This window comes from Aulonocara stuartgranti (genome assembly GCF_965226115.1).
Source record: "Aulonocara stuartgranti genome assembly, chromosome: 22".
Lineage (NCBI taxonomy): Eukaryota > Metazoa > Chordata > Actinopteri > Cichliformes > Cichlidae > Aulonocara > Aulonocara stuartgranti.
The window spans coordinates 27,943,301-27,960,191 of NC_138957.1; the positions used below are offsets into that span (position 1 = coordinate 27,943,301).

The 16,891-nt window shown below is 43.5% G+C and overlaps 1 protein-coding gene across 1 annotated transcript; it reads left to right on the forward strand.

Moving 5' to 3' along the window:
• Positions 1–319: 319 nt before the first annotated feature.
• tmem170b (transmembrane protein 170B) lies at positions 320–16,508 on the forward strand. The gene is made up of 3 exons (XM_082522089.1): positions 320–1,148; positions 8,822–8,992; positions 12,685–16,508. The coding sequence occupies exons 1-3, from the start codon at positions 986–988 to the stop codon at positions 12,813–12,815; spliced, it is 465 nt and encodes a 154-aa protein (XP_082378215.1). The 5' UTR covers positions 320–985; the 3' UTR covers positions 12,816–16,508.
• The last annotated feature ends 383 nt before the right edge of the window (positions 16,509–16,891 follow it).

Consider the following 16,891-nt stretch of genomic DNA (forward strand, 5'->3'; position numbering starts at 1 on the left):
AGCTCTAAATCAGATTTAAGCATTTAGGGGTTCTTTCTTCATATTACCAGATAACCCTGCCACTAATACCCTCTATTCCTCTGCTTACTTTCATCCTGTCATATTACTTTTTTATATCAGGTGTTTCGGGGTGACCAATAAGCGCCACCTTCCACTGACGTCATGACCAACGCTGCTTCTAAGGTCATTTAATTTTAATGTAGACTTAATTTTAATATCACAACAGTTGAAATAAAATAAACATTAAGAAATCAACAAATAATACTTTTAGTGTATATGGTATTTATTTATATATTCTCTGTTAAAGTAGTCTTTAGCATTAGCATTGATTTGGTTATTCGTTCAAGAGCTAACGTTATTACGTTGCCTAGCAACCACTCTTTCGCTTTCTGCTGGCAAATACTGTATAACGTAAAATAAAAATTAAAATAAAAACATTAAATCTTTCCACAGCGTCTAAAATGATAGTTTTTATTTAGCTTTTGTCAAAATATTGCTGTTGTTATTATTAGTATTTTATTAATATCCTAATATTAGTCACAGTGCGTCGTAATTACGTTACAGCGTCCCCGTCCCCCTCGTAGCCGTCCCGAGCCGCCATGGCCACTACGCACGCTTTCTGCGCACACGCCACCGTGCTGTCCTTTGTTCCTCATTCATAAAGCGGCTTCACGAGCACGGGGATGTGTCACCGTGAACCCCTCGCACGGAAAGGACCGCTGGCCCTTTAAGGGTTATGTAGCAGGGCTAGCTGATGTAGGACGAGCCGACCGTGCGTTTCTCTGCTCGAGCTCCCGCTGCCATCCTCGTCATGGCCTCCGTACACCCGCCACCGACACCACCACCGAGGATGAACCGACCAGCCATCGACCCTTCCCTTCCCGGAGCGGAGACGGACGTCAAGCCGAAGCAGAGGCACCGGTAGAGGCGAGCCGCGCCGGGGAGAGCCGCCTCACATCCAAATGCCACCCCGGTTTCCTCATCCATGCCTTCGTTTAAAGCCAAGTACAGCTATACGATAAAGAGGGGTGCGAACCCGGGCGGCGGCGGCGGAAACATGACAACGGACAAGGATTATTCTCTTAATCTGTCGGTGCAGCAAGTGCTGAGCCTTTGGGTGCAAGGCTCGGCGCTGCACCACTTCACAGGTATGCGGAATGAAAGGTGCCGCTATTCTGCTGCTTCATTTTTTTTTTTTTTAAATGTGTTCAGTGAAAAAGTCATCACCACCAGCAGCATGTGCAGCTTCCTTTTTAAAGAAGAATATATATAAATATCATTCAAATATATGTGGTCATTTTTCTTGTAGCCAGCAGGAAGGGCATGGCTGCTGTTATGCATAGGGGGCATCTGTGTGCCACCTTTCCATCCCACCTCCCCATCTCTGTCTCTGCAAGCTGGTGTGTTTTATTGGTGATGCTGGGCCTGAACCACAACATCAACAAAACAAAACAAAATCTCACTCTTTTATTCAGGAGTCCGTCAGGAAAAATAATGACAACATTCGGCTAATTAATCTTTCTGCTTCGTGAATGCGTAGTAAATGTGGCCTCCTCCCCCTCCTTTGTCTTTCAGTAAAGGGGCAATTAGAGGGAGGGTCCTCTTAGCGGGCAGGGATGCTGTCTGGGATGGTCCTGACTCTAGAAGTAGTGAGGCTGAGTTCAATTCCCTGTTTTATTTGAATGCAGTTGAGCCAGAGCATGTCTGCTTTGATATTGAAGGTAATATGCAGCTGTAAATACGAGATGAGGGCATCTCTGCGGGCTGATGGCTGAACTGTCACTTGTTGATACAGATGATTGAGCTGCTGCCATCAATTATGTGCTTTGTACCAAAACAAAATGCTTACAAGATGACTTTCTTCCTCCTTTTTTATTTGTAAGGAGGTTTAAGAAAAGTGGAAGAAATGCATGAAAGTTCCTATGACACAAAAACAGATCACGGGGCACCAAAAAAGCAATGTGTGGGCATTTTATCTCTTCTTTCCAAGCAGAATGAACTTCCTCAGCAAGAAATATTATTACTTGCCAGCTGTTCAAAGCATTGTCATCACTTTTCTTTTTTCTTTTTTTGAGGAAGTGGACGGGGGACCGTGTGTGTTGCACATTATAGAAATTCTTGCATTTCACTCTGCAAAGTGAGGAGCCGGACGTGTAGTCATGGCTGGCTTGGCACAGACCGGTTGTCTAATATGCAGCTGACATCCTGTGTTGAGAAACACATCATGCAGGGATGGAAGGGAAAAAAAGGCACAGTTGATCACGCTGACTCAGCAGGAAGTTGCAGTGCAATGTAGAAGTTTGTGGTATCTGAGCTGCAGCGGCGAGAAGAGAGCTGTGAGGAGCTAACGCCCCGGGGCTTTACAGAATACTGTTCACAAATCTCACACCTGACCCCCCAGACAGGTGAAAAACGACCTCCTGAGACATTAAAGAAGGTCAGGGGGGACAGTTGGGGAGCCCTGAACGGATAGATAAACTTTTATCTGTGCCCCTGGGGAGTGCTTCCTGTTTATGAGGCGTGCACAGCAGGCGGTTTCACTTCAGAAAACCAGTGAAAAGAACATATTTAAATGTGAACAGCTACTTTGAAATTGTCTCACTTTGATGAATCACAGTCAATAAAAACATGCTGTTCTTGTCACTCATTTATTATCTATCTGTGGTATTTGTGGTACGATTGAGATGCATTTAAGGAAGTGCCATTTACACACAGACCTTTCCGATGTCAGAGTGTGTAACTTTAGAAATCTGATGATCAGATAAATATCCAATTCTTAATCCAGCATGCACCAGGTGCTGTTAATCTGCCGATTGCTAATTGTGTGGCGACACAGGCAGAACAGCAGAGCTGCTCATGTGCAGCTCATGAGGAGAAAGGAGGAAGAGCAGAGAGACGCCAGCGTAATGCATTGCATATGCATAGATATTTACCAGCTGGAGGGCACTGAAATGTATTTAACCTCATTTATTACAGCAATGAGTGCTTTAGCCTGTCTTGATTAGAATAAATAAGTGTATGAATATCGGTTAAACAGGGAAACTCATACAACATCATGTTTATTTTGCGCTTTTATCCCTTTTTTTGTTTTTTTTTTACCTGCTTTGGTCTTAGAAAATGAAAAATATTCAATGCATTAGCCTACTTGGGGGGTGGTTAATTGACACCCAGCGGGTTAATGAACTTGTAATAGACTTGCAGAAATCCTGTATTATCAGTTCACAATAATAATGTCAAAAGGCTTTCTTAGTTTTAATTGTTTGCCTGCTGTGATTACGCGATGATCAGATTGCTAAAAAGTCATTTTATTATCTCACACAGTAACATGTTGTGTAGCTGTTCTTCATGTAAAGCTAATCAGTTGTGTTCACTCTGCACGTTCCCTGATCTGCAGCTTTTTAGCTCAGCATGTCTGGTGTTTAGCTGTTTGCTTTAGCCTTTATCTCTTTGCAAACAAGCACACAAAAGCAAAAAGAGCTCAGGTGAAGCTGTAAAACATACACACAAAAACAGAAAGCGCAACTTGGCTGCTCAGTTAAAGGTCCAGATATTTCTGTCAGAAGTTGGCAGACAACTAAACAGAAGGTATAGTGGAGTTTAGCAGGTTCAGATAAAAGCATCGAGTCTATGTATGGGCACATGCAGCTATATTAGGAGTTAAAGCTTTGTGTGAATGCCAAGCAGCAACCTTCAGGATTTAAAAACATTGCACCAATGCTGAAGTGGCAAAAGCTGCAGTTCCTCCAGTGGCCACTTGAGGCTTTCTCCTAAAACAAGTCAATCCCCATAGACTCCTGTGTTAAAATAAACTTTAAAGCATTAAAAGCATCTTTACAGCCTCAGTGGATGTTTTCCCACATCATAACTATCAACACAGGCTTAAATTTTCTTTTCTTTCTTTCTTTTTGTAAATAAATTTATGCATCTGGATGCTAAAGTGAAGATCGTGGTCGCTTTGAGTGACAGGCGTTCCCAAGGCACCTGGATTTGATCACAGTCTGCTGGGCCTCACCTCCACTGCCATGTTTGTGCTGTTGGTGCCTTTTGGAGCATTTGCAGTGGCATTATCTTATTGGTCTTTTACTTTGCACTAATTAGCAGGTATGCTTTTCTGTGTGGTGCATGTGTACAGTTTAACGATACATCACGTCATAGTAGCTCGGTTCTCCGAAAAAGAAGAAGCATCATCCGAAATGGAATCAACATTAGCATAGTCCTCTTCTTGTTCTGCATCACGGGACAGAGTCACTGCCAGATGTGTCAGGCTGGCTCTCCCTCTCTCCACGTTTGGACAAACCCATCCTTCGTCGTCTTGAGAGGTGAACTCGGCAGCCTTCTGCTTCGAGAAGCTGCGGCTTCAACACGGGAATGGTTCATGTTCTGCAGCCGCCTGTGTACTCCAACCTCTGACGAGGCACCAAATACACGAGCCCCTGCTTTTTTAAAATTCTGTCCTGTTGACAGGCGAGCTCTAAAGCCGCCGTGCTGACAAAGACCTCGGCCTGTAGTTGCGGATTAGCAGAAGTTAATACTGTGCTCTCACTGTGTTTTAGCCTGTGTTCACTCCTATCTCTGAACATGACACAGCACTTTACTGCACTCATTTCTCACCCTATAGGTGCTTCTTCATAGCCGTGACCACCTGCGCTGCCTGCTGTCCCCTGAAACTAAATGTGCACCTCACCTTCCAGCATCTGCTGCAATGCAAAAAAAATTAGCTGCCATGGATAATTTTAGTCGGCTGAGATAAATAATGAGCCTCGTGTCTCCACTGAACATTTCACCCGACCCATTTTCTCTCTAAATCGAGCTTGTAACTTATCAAGAAATGCAACAGATTTCCTCCAGCTATGCTATTAAATATTATTCTGACCAGCATGACAGGTTACTGTTACAGAAGAGAGATCACGCTGACATTTGGTCCTCAGTAGGTGTCCGGGTCAGGCTCCATCCATCAGTGATGGTGGAAGACTATACGGATTATTTTATCAGTAAGTAGAAACACAGAGTATCCCAGCTGTCCTCTCCATTTGTGAAATTTTTGGCAAAGTTGATCTCACTGAACCCTTACATATTGAATCTAACCGTGAGGTTTAGAGGAGAAACTTCTAGCATTTGCGGCCAATCAGCTTACCTGCCATTCACCGTTAGTTACGTTGAACTCCGCATTTTTCTTTTCTTTTTCTCAGACTTCTGCTAACCAACTCATTCCCTTAACTACACATAAACTAATGGTGTTTGTGATTGTCTGTTTAACCTGTGGATGTCTGTAGTTCTTTAGACCGAGTGGGCGATATCACAGTCTGTGTGCGATGATGTTAGCATTGCATAACCTCCTCCAGGATCTTTGAGTTTCATCTTTTCCAGCCTGCATTAAAGGCCGGTTCTCTCTACACGATGCTGAATCCTGATCAGCTTTCGTGTCGTCGGGGGCTACAGTTAAGCGGGGCTCTCTCTCCCTGTACTTCCTGTATGTGTGTCTCTCTTATGTCTTGGGTCCCATCACAGATATCACTCTCTCCTCTGCTGCTGGATGCTTGCAGAAAGACAGCAGTGGATACACTGCAGCGTGATCTGCGTGCTCAGTCATTTAAGACAAAAAGCCATTGTGTTACTCCGCTGTCACGTCTCTCTCCGCCTGGCCCGGCGCTCGCCTGCCAGATCAATAAGTAGATGTAGGCACTCAGTGGACTGTGGAGGAGCTCGGTTAAATGGATATGCTAAAGAGGTCCTCGTGTCCCAGAGCTCTGAGAAATACTTGGTAATAGAATTGGGCGTTGTGATGTTTACACTGCAAAATAATGTCACGTTTCCTGTTTGCATCGCGCCCACACACAGACAGCATTGCCATGCTTCGGCTGGGTCATCCTTTCTCACTTGGTGTCTTTTCTTCTTCAGTTATCTCACGGCCAGCTGGCTCCTTCTGGCTCCCACGGTGCCAGGGGTTCAACCAAAGGCCCCTCGCTGGCAAAGTGCAATGAAGCCGGAGCCTTTTTAGACAAAGCTGGCCTGTGCCACAGAAAGACAGGGAGAACGAGGAGGAGGAGGAAGAGTGTGATTTTTAAATGCTGTTTACTGTTCTCATTTTCAGTGGAGTCCGTTATAACGGCAGCACAGTCTGGACCCTGCAGGGTGCATTATGTGTATTCTAGGAGAACAGTCGTGTTTGGTGGAAGCTAATTAGATGATTTTGCTGGCATTTTAGGGATTATCAGCATTTTTAGTTTGCAGACGTTTGTTTCTACAATTACATTTTTTTTTTCAGAAAGCTTATCTCCAGTCAGGATGGTCACAAAAGGCGGCCGTATGCTATTGTTTTCCATTTACCGCTTCATGTCGGGCTCGCTGTCTGAAATGTCGCTCTGAGCGGTTTTATACATCTCCGCCACGGGTCCATCGCCACGGTCGGCTGCCTCTTTGATGAGGCTTGACTTAGACGGTAGCTGCTGTAGATTGAAATCCTCCCCTCGCCTCACAGACGTGCAGCAGCGGCTGTAGCTCTGCATCTTGGCTGAGCTGCAGTGTTTCATCTTGGAAGCACTCTTTATAAGCAGTAAATGTGAATTTTTCAAGACTAGAACGGAATATTATAAGTTGTGTCTTCCCCCTCGGGATTGCTTATTATCGGCGTTTGTTTGCATGAAGCTCTTTTGTTCAGAAGAGCTTCTTATCACTAATGCGGCTCAGTAAGGTGAAGGCCTGCCTCCCACCACTGCATGACTCTGAGACAGAGTCTCACGCTTTTATTACCTCTCTTAGACTTTCGTAGCTCTTTATTTGTCGGCTCTGATCAGTCGTTACTTCGTTGTCAGCAGGCTGTAGGAAATGCAGCAGCTCGCCTTTAGACAGGAAAGAAACATGGTGATCACACCTTTTCTGGCCTCCTTACACTGTCTTCCTGTCCATCAGGATCCAGTTTAAAATTTACTTGTTTTTAAAAGCCTTATTGGTTTGGTGCCACCTTACTTAACAGAACTTTCGGAGCCTCTGACCAGATAGTCCAATCCAGGCTTAAAAGCAAAGTCTACAAAGTCTTTGTAGTGGCAGCTCCTAACTTTTGGAACAACCAAACTTCCCACGTACAGCTCAGTCATTTTAAAACAACTGCTTATTCTTGTTTTCTTTCAGGTCTAGATGAGCAGGATAGCCTGATGCAAATACGGCCTTATTTAATTAGTTGTATTTGTTGATTTTTATTGTGTATTTGCTGTTTATTTATTGACTGTATATTTTTTTACAACCTGAGGTTGTTGCTGAAAGCTAGGATAAAGTTTATTGAGATGGTTAAAAAAAATTAAAGCAGCTGATGTACAGATATCCCACTAAGCCCCTGCTTCTGTCTGTGTTCAGGTTGCAGTAGTAAATAAGCAGCTTTTATCTATAAAGCAGGTTTTCTGTTACAAACCTGTTGTCTTTAAGTCCTGTTTCAAGTTTCATGTGTAATCGACGTTATGCAAACCAAAGCTGACCTTTATATGTAAATGCAGCTATTTCACTAAAATAAAGGAAGCAAAATAAATCACAAGGGCTTAAATCACCGTTTCCCAGTATCGTTGTTTTGATCATTGTGATGTCAAATCAAATCACTGTACATCAAGGATGGACATGATCACTGCTTTAAAACGTAATTAGATTAAATCAAGCTTGTAATTTATCAATAAGTGCAACAGACAGACTCTGACTAAGAATTCAAATGTTATTTTGGCCAGAGTTTTACAGAGACCATTACAGATTTATCCACTGAAGGCAGATTTCACTGACATTTGGTCCTCGGTGGGTGTCGAGGTCATCCATCTGTGTTTGTGCTCCATGATGGTGGAAGGAATATTCAGAAGTCCCAATACAACTGTGTTAACTTTTCCTTGTGTTGTGTTCCAACACAAGGAAAAGCATTGTAAAAGTATAGAAAAAGAAAAGCGAAGCCTTAAACGTGCTTTCTGTTTACAGACCAGCAGGAGGCGACTTTTATATATACTCTGTGAAACGGTCAGAAACACATAAAAACATTAAAAGCTGGGACCAGTCTGCTTCAGGATGGTTTCTTTGGTAAACAATTCATAATTCATTTTGTAAGTGAAAGCTGCTTCTGTTCCTCAGATCGATATTTAATTTCATGCTTCACCAGAAATGAAAGTACTCTGTTAAAGTCATATATATTAGAATAGGGGATTGTTGTTACTTTAATGTGCCAGCTGACTGATTTTAAAATGGTGATGTAAACCAACAAATAGGAAAAAATGTAGTCTTTATGTTTGCAGTAACTATCATTATACATCATCATTGTTATTATCCAGTAAATATAAAAAAATGTGAAAATGTAAAAATATTTATTTCAGTGCAAGCGGTGATTTCTCTAATTTGTTGCCATGTTTGATGTTCAGGCTAAAAAAAATGTAATTGTCTGATTAATATTTATGAAACTAATCGATAATTTATTTGCTGCAGTTGTTACATTAAGAACCCCTAAGACATTATATCATACTGTACTGTAGTATATACTTATACTACTATGTGCTATACTTATACTATATCTGGAGCAACTACGCATTGTGTTCGAGAGATATTACCTGATATTTAACTTCTGAGGCTGGGCTGTACTTTTATATAATACTATAATATAATAGATGGTGCAGGTGGTCAGTTTAACCTTAATTCAGCAAGTAAAAGAAAAAAGCATTTAGATGAGAAAACATTTCAGCACACTGCCCCCTGCTGGTGAAAGCTTTAGTTAAATTGTACGTAGAGCACCTTTAATGTAAGCGGTAAATCCTGTGCTTTCAGGCTGTATCTGATCTGTGTTGTTGGCTCTCTCTCCCTGCAGAGATGTGGTACTGGGTCTTCCTGTGGTGTCTCTTCTCCTCGCTCTTCGTCCACGGGGCGGTGGGGCTGCTCATGTTAGTCATGCTGCAGCGCCACAAGCGGGGACGCCTCATCACCCTGGTGCTGGTCAGCGTGGGTTTCCTGGCCTCGCTCTCCGGAGGCGTCATCACTAGTAAGCCCATTTACTTCCCCTTTTGTTTTCTTGCTGACGGGTTATTTTTAGAGCGACCTCAGAGTGCGGCGTTCAGCACCCAGAAGAAGACGAGAGGTGACAGGAAGGCAGAGCGAGCGCTGGGTGAGGTGACCGTGTGTTAACTCGTGTCAACTAGAAGAAAACAGAAGCTGACAGAGAGACAGGGAGGAGAAAGATTTTTAGACTAATCTGCTTCTGTGTTTACCTGCCTGTTTGTTTATGTGGCCCAGGAAACTTCAACGTGTCGGCACGATAAGGGTTCATTTAATTTAACAACATTTTTGTGATTGGCTGGACTGTTGTCGCTGGTAGGAAGAGTTTGCACCCAAAAAATACCAACCACACACACACACACACACACAAATGACCTAAACACTAACTTTGAAGATATTCCAAACAACAACAAGAAGAACATTTAAAGGTACATTTTGTAAAATCCCTATTCAGATTTTTTTTTTAAATTCACGCCACTGAGTGTTAGATTCGTCTATGCACTGTAACAAAGACCTCTAACTAATCCTCACCTGACTATTACAATGTTTTATGTTAAGAAATCAAGGATATACTGTCCACTTTCACTCTGTCTCTTAAGCAGTCAGTAGTTTAACCAACCATCCCAGTGATGTAATGTTCTGTACGGGCACAAGTTCAGTATCTTTCCCATCTTTGCTTCCTCCTGGGCTACAGTTACTGCCCCCCCAGCTAGGCAGCCTCCCATCCAAGTACTAACCAGGCCCACCCTGGCCAAGATCAGCAGAGATTGGGCGTGTTTAGGGTGGTATGGGGATGAGCAGTGACATGCTAGTATAAAGTTAACAAATTACACTCCTACCTGGTCTTTGAGCTGCTTGGAGAAGTCTGGCGTGTTTCCTTTTTTTGTTCCAAATGCTCAAACGATTTAAATGTGGGTGTTTAGTCTTTTGCTTGAAGCAGACTTTTAGCTGCATCTACAGATTTTCTACATGTTGCTGTTCATCAGATGTCTGCAGTAACCTCAGAACAAATGGGGAAAAACAAAAAACAAAATACAGTCTTATTTCTTGACACCACCCCACTTTAAGTTAACAGTCAGTTCCTTTAGTCAATTCTAAGAGCTACATCATTACATCCAAGTGAATGTGTTAAGGTTTGGGCGGCTTTGAGACAAATTCTCAAGTAGCGACAGGCTGTTACAGTCACAGTAGGGAAAAACAGTGGTTGGAGAATGGAACACAACCAAAATGAACGCAGCTGACAATTTGATGTGTCAAGACGGCAATAAAACAGCAATAAGATGAAGTCTGTCTGTGATTAGATGGGGTGCAGTCAGTCGATTGAAAGTGGTGGAAAGTAAGCATGCATCCTCAGGCCAGGAGCTGTTGGTCGCTGCAACTACTCACTCAGAGCAAAACATTTTTCTTTTCCTTTTTCTAGTCGCAAAAAAGGTGCTGTCCTATTTTTACTCTAGTGTGACTGATCCATTAGGGTAAGAAGGTAAGAAGTCCCAGTGCACCTCAGGTCACGTTCCCTGCAGAGTCCATGGGTATCACATTTCAGCACTAATGATGATACCTGCAAGTCTGCATTAGAAATGAGGGGCAGCGGATCCTTGAAGACCAGGGGTAATTAGTCTGAGGCCATCTAATTCATCTCTCTTTGTTAACACTTAATATAACACAGTAGAGTGGTGCAGATAGTTATCTATAATACATGATGACATCTGTGGTGACTGTGAAGTAAAAATACCTTAAAATACTCTAAAAAGGCAGAAATCAGGAATTGTTAATCATTTATTTTCTACTGTGAATCAAAACGGTGAGGAAATCTGTTCGCTGTCTGCACGTTTTAATAACTGGCACTTGTTTTCATTGTTATACCAGGTGTGATATGTTATCTTGAGCTAGGACAAATATCAGTATTTTGTATCCAATACAGTGGGGCAAAAAAGTATTTAGTCAGCCACCGATTGTGCAAGTTCCCCCACCTAAAATGATGACAGAGGTCAGTAATTTGCACCAGAGGTACACTTCAACTGTGAGAGACAGAATGTGAAAAAAAAATCCATGAATCCACATGGTAGGATTTGTAAAGAATTTATTCGTAAATCATATTTTTGAAACACAAAAATATTCACTTTATTATTTTTTTAAACACTGCAGGTGAAGCTGATATCCAGGCTTTGTTTATTTGCCTTTACCTTCCCCTTACTGTATCAGTGTGAGAGCACAGGGTGTGTAAATAGACCTGCGTCTATCGTAGCGTAGGGCTCTGTGGATGACTCACTCACCGTCACAGATGTGAGCTGGTGCCCCAAAAATAGAAAAGCCGCTTTATTATTAATGTGTAGCAATCAGAGTGAGCTAGACTATTGACAGCGTCACCAGCCATGTGTACGCGAGCCCGGCACAAAATCAGAGTGTGTGTTTGTGTGTGTGTGTGTGTGGAGACTGCAAAGGCAGCAGTCGCAGCTGAGTAGAAGTAAAAGAAAGGTCATGCAGCACAGAGGAAATGTCAGCCTTTAATAGTTGTTTAAAGTCCTTTTCTATAACATTAAATGTCCAGGACTCTGATTTGAGCTACAGTTTAGAGTCTACAGGCCTCAGTTGACATGTTACATGTTTAAGTTTATGTTGTGTTTGGAAGGTTTGCATGATGGCACAGCTTCGTGTGTTTCAACTAAGCAAACCACAAGCACATTGTCCTTTAGACAAATGAGTCCAAATCGGAGATGTTTGGTAATAATGCAAAGTGCATAATATCAGCAGCACAAATAAATGTTATTGTCATGCACAATGGAGGAGGCGTGATCCTTTGGGCTTGGTTTGCAGCCAATGGGTCCGGGCACCTTCCAGTGCCAGACTGATGTTTAAGACCTGAACACTAAACCCCTGTTGATACTAAAAGCTGAAGATTTAGACACAGAAACCAACCTCTTTCTCTTTTTAATCAGGACACACGTGCAATTTTTCTTTTAGTTTTTAATACAAACACAAAGCAAAGATGAGAAACACTCCGACTTTAAAGCCAGTGTGATGCTACTTTAGAAATACTGGTTTTCCTTCTCCACACATTATTTTTTCTTTCTATCCGCCTGACGTGCAGGTTACTGAAGAGCCTTTTGTAACGCATGTAACAACATGATATAACTCTAATCTAATTGCTGAGTATAGCACAGTAACCTGTTACATTACTGTTACTGAAAAATGTAACGTGATCACTTTGTTTTCTGTAAAAGCAGCAGCGATTGCATCCTCCACACCGTAAATATGATAACCTTGATGAAGGGAGGATTCGCTGGAGCGCTGCTGGTAGCTTTAACTGGTAAACTTTGTTTAGATTTTCTCGGCCTTCGAGTCCAGCAGTTTAAAAATAGCTCACTCGGCTTTGGTGCTTGGATTAGAGAAACGTCCTCTCCTGCTGTTTGTCTCAATCACGACTAGACGGACAGCGTGCAGTGAGAACTGCTGCAGGAAGAGCAGCGAGTCCGCTCAGAGTGTGGCTGCGAGGAGGCATGCACGAACGCTCCTCCATCACTGACAGAAGGGCGAGACCAGGAGGGACATGTTTGTCCGCTGATCCCCTGACTGTGGATGTTCAGTTGGGTTTAATGGTGACAGGCAGCTGTGTGTGTGTCTTTCTCTTTGCCAGATCTTGTATTAGCATTGACTTTTAAATTTTTTTATCTCCCTCAGGCGCGGCCGTGGCGGGCGTTTACCGCGTGGCGGGGAAAGGCATGGCACCGCTGGAGGCGCTGGTGCTCGGCGTGGGCCAGACCACCCTCTCCGTCGTCATATCCTTCTCGCGGATCCTGGCCACGCTGTGAAGAAAACCCATGACGGGGTGAAAGCGGGCAAACCGAGCCGGGCAGAGACTTTAGGCCTGCTTTTATGGAAGGACATGAGGCACAAGTCCTCTGGACCTTTTGAGGGCCGGATCCAGGGTAGAGCGCCCCCCCCAGCGTCTCTGCACTGTGCAGGAAGGTCGTCATCGTGTCAGAGAGCAGCGCCGGGCAGAGGCTCGGCCTCAGCTTCTGGACCTGAAAGCCATGTTTCTGAGTTTCCAGAGTTATGCCACTTCTTCGTGCCAAAAGCCTTCTCTGTGAAAACAGCAAGCCTCGGTGGCCGACTGACTCTCAAAGGCTTTCTGTTGAACTTTTGAGGGAGGAGGAAAAAAAATCTATTTTTTAAACAGCGACCTGTAATCGTGAGCTGATGATCTTTGGCGATCGGAACAAAAGTTCGGCAAACAAACAAAAGAACAGCAGTGTCCATCAGCAGTAAAACACCTTCATCAGTATTGAACCGCCGCCGCGCCTCTAGGCCTGCATACAGCTTCTCGCTCCTTCTCCTGAGATGGCTCGAAAGCCGCAGCATCCGACTCACGAGCAGGAAGAAGCTTTGAATTTTTGCACTTTGTAAATGTTGGCGAAGTGGCAGAGGAAAACCAGCATGTGATGATCGATTTTAAAGCGTGCCAACAACAACTCTGAGCGGAGTCAGAGGAGTAGTTTGGGGAGTGTGTTTATTGGCTTTCTTCCACAGACAGAGAGAGAGGATGAGATCAATGTCACTCTGATGTCTTTACTGTAAACAAAGGTGGAGCCGGGAGACAGTAAAGTTATCTACCTGCATCTGATTTATCTCTATTAAACAATATAACATAACATAATATAACAGGATATAATGATAATCGAGTTGCAGGAATTTGCTGTAATAATAAAAATATTTTCATTCGAAAAGTTGGAAAAGAACCAGATTAGAGAAAAGAAACGGAAATTTGACCATCCAGTATTTCCAGTGTGTGTGAGGCAAAAGTAGGTGTACCTGTGCTGTCAGTATGCAGGTTTTACGCCCATGAGCAGCAGTAAAGGCAGCTAAGCGTTCCTGTAATCATCGATCAGTCCTGCGCATCAACTCGGAGGGGTTTTTAGCCCATTCTTCCGTACAGGAGCGTTCAGACTCTGAGATTGCGGCGCGTTTCCTCGTGTGAACGCCTCGCTTCAGGTCTTACTTCGGTCAGGGATTGTATTTTCAACACATGACCTTTATTTTTCTTTGATCCTTCTTTGAGGTTCAGATCACGCACGCCTTCCTGCTGAGAGGCAGCGGGCCAGGCTCAAACCTTGACACCCCTCTTACATTTTACCCTCTAACGTCCCTCTAACGCAGTGGTAGGGAACTCCAGGCCTCGAGAGCCGTTGGTCAACACACCTGAATCAAATGATTAGTTCATTACCAGGCCTCTGGAGAACTTCAAGACATTGAGGAGGTCATTTAGCCACTTAAATCAGCTGTTTTGGATCAAGGACACATCTAAAACCTGCAGGACACCGGCTCTCGAGGCCTGGAGTTCCCTACCCCTGCTCTAACGTGTTTGATAGATCCCCTTTGTTTAAATAAATACACCTGATTGGCATCCTGTTGACTGAAAACATCCTTAGCTTCATATTCACGGTACAGACATCAGAGGGGCATCATCAAAACTTTTAGCAAGAAGGCTAATAAACGGTTTGTTGAACAAAACAGGAGCCGTCTGTAATAGGGAGTGATTTGGTTTGGCTCTTTATAGATTAATTCTTCCTTATTCAGGGTAAGAGGAGTAAAGGTGTGTCAGCATTGAAAAGGGTCACTTTGCTGCTTGAGAATCAGCATATTCCCAGAGAAATCGCTCCGAGTGAGTCTGTGAGTCCTGCAGGTGCAGATTTTCTGGAGCCCCGGTCCTCCTCGGCTCACCGTAGTGCTGCTTATGTCTGCACTGTTTCAGTATAAACTCCCCGTGGAAAGCCATCCTTCCCTCCCCGGAGAAGGTCACAGATTGTGCTGCTCTGATTTATTTTCTTCTTCTTCTTCTTCTTCTTCTTCTTCTTCTTTTATTCTATGCCTACTTTTTTCTTTATTGTTTTGTTTATGAACCCATGCTCCTTAAGTTTAACTTTGCACGTTGCACTGACTTTAATCTGCCTTGTTTTAGATCAGTGTGCATTGACCCGATGCTATACACACGCAGACACAGATTATGATGATGAAGATGATGCTTTGGAAAAAACAAAATAATGTGAAGACTGTGCTCGAAGTTACTGTATGTAGATGCCAGACACAGGCGGTGCCGAAGAAAGTTCAACTTTGCCCAAACCTTCACCCAGGAGGTCGAAATACCAAAGTATCGCTCACAGTCTAGCTTTACTCATCCCGTTTTCTCATCTTACTGACGTCAACATAAAGAGTTAGTGGTTTTATGTACTTTTTAGGGACATTTGCACATTCAAAAATATGCTCGTGCTGATTTTTATTTCTTTTATTTTTTTGCGGTTTTGTGGCTCTGAAGGTAAATTATGTAATGATGTAACAGTTTACTTTCACTACCAGCTCAGCACACAAGAGGGCGATATTGCACTGGAATGAAGTAGCAGCAGGAGCCTGAATGCCTGTGAGATGATTGTGGGGTTTGGAAATATTGAACAAAAAAAAAAAGGTAAATGACCTGAAGCCCCTCCCCCTGTTTATTTTCCCCCTGTAACACTGGGTTGCTCTGCACGTGGTCTGCACCGCCCGTTTGAATGTGTAAGCTCAGCCTTCAGGGACCAATCGTGACTCACCTGCTGTCGGTGAAATCTGTTTCTGCGAGCACTTTGTGCATGTTCGTATGCGGCTCACAGGAGACTGATGAGCATCGTTGTCGCCGTGTTCGGTGTCGGTCTGAGCAGTCGTGCTTGTGACTAGAATAAAAGGATTTCCATGTGTTTTCTTTCATTGCGCTGGTGGTCGGAGAAGGGGTGTGAGGACCTACTACAAGTGACAGCAGTTTTACTGTCTTTACATAAAGTGGGTTTTTTTATGTGGCGATTAAAACTGCAAGAATGGACTCGATGCTGTCAGATATGCACATCCAGAGCTGTACATAGCCGCAGTGTGCTTCATAAACAAACTAACCGCTGAATAGCATTCGCACCCGGTGCCATTACTGGTCATGACGGATATATGTGTGTGTTTTTCCGCTCCAGGTTCTGTGATTGAGCCGTGTGACCGTGAGTGTGCGTTGTAATATCTAAAGGAGACACCCAGCAACTAATAATCCCCTCTAGACTTTTAAAAAAGTAACGCCATCACGCTGCAGGAAGACACCCAGCTCAATAATCCTGTCTCTTTCAATAGGCTTATGATAGAAGCTGCACCCACCATTCGTACCAACACAGCCACCACCTCAAGTCTGCTGTTGCCCAAATGCCACAAATCCCGCCCCCCTCTCTTCCCAACCCCGAACACATACTGTGTACCCGCCGCTGTGGCTGCATGTGCAACGCAGCTCAGGTAACATGTGAATGGACTAACATGGACAATCCACCCAGAGACAAAGCTGTACATAAAACCCAAAGTGGCACTTCTCCTGTAGATAATGTACAATATCTTCTTTTTTAATTTTGTACCAGCCAAACTGCTGATATTTATAACTATTGCCTATTTATGTACAAACTGTTCTCCTGTACATACTCAGCAGGCGGTTGAAATAAAAATCTTTTGCAGCATAAAAAGCTCAGGAGTGTTGTTTCTGCTCTTTATGGATCGTCTTCGTCTCACAGCACAAACAGGAGGAGTGCGGAGGAACCTGGTGATAATGTTATGATATGTGTATCATATTTAATGCATCAGTTTTTGATACCTCTACATCATCAGTGTGATTTGTCTTAACTGCAACCCCGTTATATGTTTTCATAATAGCCAGGAAACCTACGCCTTCTTTGGGTAAACTGATGGCCAGCAGGGGGCGACTCTGCTGGGTGTGGAAGAGTCAGCGGGGAAAGCGGCCCTCTGCTCTCTGGTTCTGTGACCTCATTGAAACTCTTTCCTGTGGGCTCAGTCAATAATTTCAGGTCATACTGAATAAAAAATGAAGTTAATTTAG

Bases quoted from the DNA above. Each gene is read 5' to 3' on its own strand.
- tmem170b (XM_082522089.1), top strand. From the start codon at position 986: ATGCCTTCGTTTAAAGCCAAGTACAGCTATACGATAAAGAGGGGTGCG. The intron at 1,149-8,821 runs GTATGCGGAATG...CTCTCCCTGCAG, and splicing joins GGCGCTGCACCACTTCACAG to AGATGTGGTACTGGGTCTTC. The intron at 8,993-12,684 runs GTAAGCCCATTT...TATCTCCCTCAG, and splicing joins CTCCGGAGGCGTCATCACTA to GCGCGGCCGTGGCGGGCGTT.